Source organism: Anoplophora glabripennis, unplaced genomic scaffold, assembly GCF_000390285.2.
Source record: "Anoplophora glabripennis isolate ALB-LARVAE unplaced genomic scaffold, Agla_2.0 scaffold1186, whole genome shotgun sequence".
NCBI lineage: Eukaryota > Metazoa > Arthropoda > Insecta > Coleoptera > Cerambycidae > Anoplophora > Anoplophora glabripennis.
Window position 1 is genome coordinate 20,178 of NW_019417265.1, and position 6,652 is coordinate 26,829.

General features: G+C 31.3%; 1 protein-coding gene across 1 annotated transcript; it reads left to right on the forward strand.

Moving 5' to 3' along the window:
* Positions 1-3,027: 3,027 nt before the first annotated feature.
* LOC108914899 (ER lumen protein-retaining receptor-like) lies at positions 3,028-4,849 on the forward strand. The gene is made up of 4 exons (XM_018720817.1): positions 3,028-3,207; positions 3,585-3,844; positions 3,933-4,185; positions 4,273-4,849. The coding sequence occupies exons 1-4, from the start codon at positions 3,117-3,119 to the stop codon at positions 4,305-4,307; spliced, it is 639 nt and encodes a 212-aa protein (XP_018576333.1). The 5' UTR covers positions 3,028-3,116; the 3' UTR covers positions 4,308-4,849.
* Positions 4,850-6,652: the final 1,803 nt, after the last annotated feature.

The following is a 6,652-nucleotide window of genomic DNA, read 5'->3' on the forward strand; positions in this document are numbered from 1 at the left end:
ACAAGGACTTGTATAAAATCCTTGGTTTCTATTTATCTACAACTATTTGAACAGTTTTTGAATGATACCTTTTCTGTTTCTTATTATGCATTAAATAAATATAAATACTGCATAATATTACAAATCTTTTTCTTGTCATGAGTGTGTATTTACCGGAATATTTTTCTATAATGGTGAAAATTTTATCCAATTGTTGGAGAGGTTTTAATAAATAACTTATATGTGACTTTCTTTATACCTCTATTAATAGTTTGTTGACTTGAAGCAAGAAAGTCTACTCATTCCAGTGATGTTCACCGTGCATAAAACCAGAAAGCACAAAATAATTTAATGTTGAATTGAATAGTTTCCGAAGTTCTTTTTACTTCTTTTAAATGTCAAACAATAGACATAATTAAATTACATATAATATTTTTATGTAAGCGAAATAATTACACAAATTTTTTGTCCGGTAAAGATTATAATGGATCCATTGAACTGTCTTCTCCAAATATTTTCATTCCTAAATGCTTCTCGTCGCTCTAATTGTTCAACAATAATTATAATCACAGGTAGTATTTTATGTTTTTTATTTCAAACCGAATAAAAAATTAGGATGTGGAATATCAATAATTTGTTGAGTATGTACGCATAAAACCTTTAAATATAAAGTACATTTAAATCAACTTTCATGGTTTACTGTTTAGACCAAATAAATAATTTTATAAACTTCTGTTTATTTATTTGATGATAGGTAGGTATTCATTTTAAAATTTAAATAAACTGCGTGACGCCGCCGCCGGACAAAAAGAGATAGATAGCCGAAATAAGTATATGTTAGACAGAAATAAATATATCACTCAGTTGCCTTAACCGTGGTGGTATACAACATTACCCCAAATTTGCCGAACTTATCCGAGGACTATATCGATGTGCTTCAAGAGTACCAATTTACATTTCGAGTCGAATCGATCGAGATTGGTTTCGCAATTATCTCGATATCGATAAAACGACATCGAGATTTCAGGAGTCCCCTGAATTCAAAAAAATGTAAATAACATAAAATTTCCAAAACTAATACCATATTTGAAAAGCAAAACAGTTGGATATCGTCGATATAGCCCGCGGCAAGCCAAAAAAGTACATTTTTGAAAAATTGAAATATATTAATAATTAGAGATATATCGATACTTTGAAAAAAGACGCTCTCCAAAAATTATCTAGATCTTCTCAACGGATGATCCTACAGTAACAATGTCCGATTTATTTTCTTCGTAAAGAGTTGTATTACCATGTTATTAAATAATTTTTAGTATTTTGTTAATTTTAAAGATCAAAAATTGACTTTGAAAAGATTACATTCTTCTTGGGTGTTTTTTTCAAATAACTATTTTTATTTTATGAAAATAATTTTTAGAGAAAGAAATCGCTAACAGTTGTTAACAATACGGTAGTAGTTATTATTAAAATTCAAAATTAATTGTTGTTTATTCTATGCCTATGACGCTATCTATGATTTTAGCGGTTTGGGCGACATCTTTAAATTTTGTTTGCGGCTTCCCTAAGATAATTCGACGCTGACGACAGCGATTACCAAAAGGAGCCCCGTTAGACAGACCCTTGGCTTCCAAATAAATATGTAAACTACGAGTTGTTTCTTTTTGTGATAACTAAGTAAAAATTGTGATTGCATTTTGCACTTCCCTTTTATTTTTTAAGTGTAGCTTTCGTGTCTTATTTCCGACCTTCCACACGTAAAAGCAGAGGACACGATCTCGAGATTGGCTCGCATCACACAACACAATAACATATTAAATGTCTCAAGCGAACACGCCATACCTATTGAAATAAAATAGTTATATAATTAAATAAAACGCATCCACTTTTCACTTTGAATAATGTAACGCGCAGCGCCGCAAGCCGAAAATGTGAAGATGGAGGTTAGGGTAGGCAATACTGTTTACAAACAAATGAATAACGCAGAGTAACTACTCTGATTTTTCATTGCGTATAGGTACCTATGCCTAATTTTTTGAAATTAAAGAACACACGTAAATATAAATTACAACATTAATAAATAAACAGAATATATATATGAGTGACTTTTGTCCTCTTTTTTTTAAGGAAATAGAAAACCAAGTCCATGAGGTGATTCCTGCATTGTTAGTTTAGGTATTCTCGGATACCTATTTTATAGATAAGAAAAATGTAAATTTATTTATTTTTGACTAACAACACCGCTTTTTTCAATTAAATGAAGCAATTAGGATATCAAATCACGTATTCGCGAGAAAAAAGAATGGAGCGATATCTATTATATTATTTTAATACACAGTAGGGGTTTAGGACAATTAACTTCTAGTGATCTAGAAGTAGCATTCTCTCTCTCTCTCTCTCTCTCTCTTTAAAATCACAATAAGAATAACAAAGACGAAGACATTAATCCTTAGACACAGCAAAATAAATATTTATGCTGTGCCTTAGATTAGGAACTCTCTTTCTCTTTCCTAATCTAAGCATTAATCTAAGCACCCACTGTGAATTTTGCTAAATCCTTGTTTAATGTTTATGGAAACAAGGCCTAAACTCTATTAACCTTGTTTATCAGGATATTAATCTAACCACTGATTTTGTCATTTATATAATACTACATATTACATAACAGTAGTAGTAGTATTACATATGGATTTTGTACAGCATTGCTTTATAAGCTACGCTATCTAGTAGGAATCTAACAAGACACGGACCCATTTCTTGGTTGCTTATATTCGCCAAATCACAAAATAAAACGACTGTAGACTGTAGGTCCTTTTGTATCTTTTCAAAATCTCGAAATTTATGCTGCATGATTTAGTGCTGTTGAGTAGCAATTAATATACTCCTGCTAGTCCTGCTTGCACCTTGCATAATAAAATTCATATAAGTAACTAAATTTACTCATAATATGATAAAATTCTTGGAATTTATTTTCAAATCAACGTAGGTACTATGTTGGTAGCCATGCTATTATTGGCAATGTTGGCGATATTTGTTGCCAGTCAGCGTTGGACTGCCATCTGGTGTCAACCTATCGAGTACAGCCACGTCACTTAAAAATCGGTTATTGTACATCAGACTCAAACAAAAAGGCTTGAACCATGAATGCTTTTAGGCTTACCGGAGATTTAGCTCACTTAATAGCTATAATAATCCTTTTACAGAAGATATGGCATACCAGATCGTGCGCAGGTAAGCCTAATTTTTCTGTACAGCCAGTTTTTCGCCGGTTTTCCAATACACATTTTTTTGTATTTGTTTGCATTTATGTTATTCAGTCATGTTATTTCTAGTGTTAACAGTGTTTAATGTGTACAAAGTGAAGATTGATTCGACCACAAAAGTTTCCCATTTTCTTAAAAATTTCCTTGTACTTGTCAAAAAAATTTGTGTACATAACCTTCCACGTCAACGAATCATACTTCGAGTACCGTACCGTTTTCACTTGAACATCATTCCAGTGACATAAACTTGATAACACAAACATTGCGGAAGCTATAAAAGATTATCTTGCCATTCTTGGTGACCTAATTGTTAAAAATATGCCTATGATACTAAATTGTTTGTAGGTATCTCCGGAAAAAGCCAAATACTATTTGCCCTGGTCTACACCACTAGGTACCTTGACTTGGTAACGTCCTATGTATCATTGTACAACACTTTTATGAAGTTTATTTTCCTGGCTACTTCGTACGCTACCATTTACTTAATTTACATAAAATTCAAAGCTACGTACGACCGTAATCAGGACACCTTTAGGATCATTCTTCTGATACTGCCCGCGGTAGCGTTGGCCTTGTTGATCAACCACGACTTTACAGTCCTCGAGGTGAGCGCTAAAAGTTGACACTGTTGTGGGTTTGGAAGTAAATCCCCGCTTCGCAAACACAAAGTTATATTGACTCGTTCTTTTTCAGATTTTGTGGACTTTCAGTATTTATTTGGAGTCGGTGGCTATTCTGCCGCAACTGTTCATGGTCAGTAAGACGGGTGAGGCGGAAAGCATCACCTCCCATTATCTGTTTGCTCTTGGCTCCTATCGGGCCCTGTATATTTTTAACTGGATCTACCGCTACGTCACTGAAAGTCATTACGACCTCATCGCCATCGTTGCAGGAATTGTTCAGACCGTGTTGTATTGCGACTTCTTTTATCTGTATATTACTAGAGGTAGGTGTTAATAAAATTCTTAAATATTTCTTTAGGATAGGTTATAAAAAAAAAAAGGAAATACGTTTAATACTATTTTCGTTCCAGTTCTCAAAGGGAAGAAGCTTCAGCTACCGGCTTAAAAAGTTTAATTTTAGACTACTTTTTGTACAAACATTTTGTGGTACAGTAATTCTGTACACATTTATATAATAAGATTAATTTTTCAAGTCGATTGAAATCAGTTTTGTATTAAGTACATGTCGTCTTTTGTCTGGGAAGTTATTTATTGAAATTTTCCATTGTATTTCCTTAACTATGCATATTTTTTTATTATATTACTCGGAAACTTATTTATATGTGATTCATAGTGCTTAGGAATTCTAAAAACTAGCACACAAGCCACGTTTTTAGGTACAATGTATTAGGACGCTAATTATAAGAGTATTTTTCACTTCTATTCTCAATATTAACGTGTATTTACTAATTGTAAATAGGAGTTTGAAACCAAAAATGTTTCTATATGTGCTCATGTATTTAGAGGTTTAATAATGTAGCTTAAGTGTTGGATGCCAATAAAACTATTTTTTTCTAATCGATTCATATAATCATCTTTTTGTTCGAGTTTTCTGGAATTTAATATGATTACTGTAAAGATCTTCCTAATAAATACTGTTTTTACGTTGTGGGTCGTTTCATTGAATAAAATGTTTTTATTTTTCACTAACGCTTGTTTACTACTAGAAATAGGAAGAGACTACTAGAACTAGGAAGATGTCATTTCACCTAAATATTTTCGCCCCCATTTTTACCCTATTTTGTACCCTTCTTTTGTGCAAAGGTAGAATAGTAAATGTGCCTTGTATAAATGAAGTAGAAAAATGAAAGTACAAAGTTTATTAACATTAATATTTGATATACAGGGTGTCCCGTTCATGTTTCAAAAAAACTTGTGCGCAATTTCCTCGTGGAAAAATAATAGGGGTAGTTCATGTAAAGTTTTTTTCTTTGACGCCCTTTTTTCGAGATACAGTGTGTTGAAGTTGTCACTTTCCAAATGGTTTTCCTTAATTATCTTAAATTGGTTAAAGATAAAAATGTCGAAATTTTTACACGAGTAAACATCAACTGTGTGTGTGCAAACGGTTTCTTTCTGAAAAGCAGTGTCGCCGATAAAGATAATAAGGGGTACAGTCGAAAAAAAATATATGTTAAAAGTCAAAATTTATTACATTTCTAAGCGGTTCTGTAAATTCTAAAGCGTACTACAAAAAAAAGGTATACTTGTCGAAATTCGATAGCATGTACCATTTTCGAGAAAAATTAAGTTGCATAGAAGCAAATGGGGACAATTTCAGCATCGACTGTAGTATTTCGAGTTTTGCTCATTTATTTAATTGTGCAGCTGTTTGGTTCATATGTCTCCGAATCTGTTTCCTAATATTTTTCTGTTTTTATCACTTTTTTTAAGCATTCATGTCCATCAACAATTCAGTCCATTCAACAATTGTTTATTTTAGTAATGGTAGTGTAGTGGTTTACAAAATCTAAAATTAGTTATTAATAGATAATTAATTACCATAATCTGTTTATAGTCCAGTATCTGTTTCAAAGAGTCCATATTTGGGTGAATCATATATCCACGGAGATTTTTGGCTTTCAATTATCACTAGAAATGAAAATTTTTCTATGCACATAAAAAAACGTGGGCTTAACTTTTGGCGGCACAATATGTTAAAAAAATTCGAAAATGTCATATTTTCCTTCCTATTTTTTCTCAAGAGTTGATTTTAGGCGAAAATGGAAGAGGAAAAAAATGTTTTAGTTAAATTTTCCAAAATATGACTAGTTACAAATCAAATGGATCATGATTATTTTTGTAAAAATCGAAAAAATCGCCAAAATTGGGATTAAAAAACATTACTTTTTAGGGAATTTTTTTGGCGTCTTTAAGTTGGATATAGGACCTTCATACTTGGCTCAAGTTATGTAGAATCATCACACCAAATTTCATCAAAATCGGTTGATAGATTTTGCATAATAATTTTGCAATCCAGATTTTAATAATAATAATAGTTTATTGGTGTTACTGTAACAAGTACTTACACAATTAAAAAAAGTTTGCAAATTTTCAAAATTTTGCTCAGCAAAAACCAAGGCCCTTAGATACTTGAAAATTTAATCACATATAGAAGGGCTCTCAACAAGGTTTCAAACGCTTTTTGAAAAATTCGAATCCGTCAATTATGAGAGCTCTGGCGCTTGTTTAAACATTGGTCGAATTTTGTACTATAATTTTGTATTTGTGTATTATAATGAGTTAATTTCTGATTTGCTTATATTTTAAACAGTAAATAATATTTGAATTATACTTTAATCACAAAAGAAATGATGATTAAGTTAATAATTAATTAATTAATTAATTAATTACTAATTTTCAACATATTTTGAAAATAATTGTTGTTTAAACAATTTTAGAATATTTAAA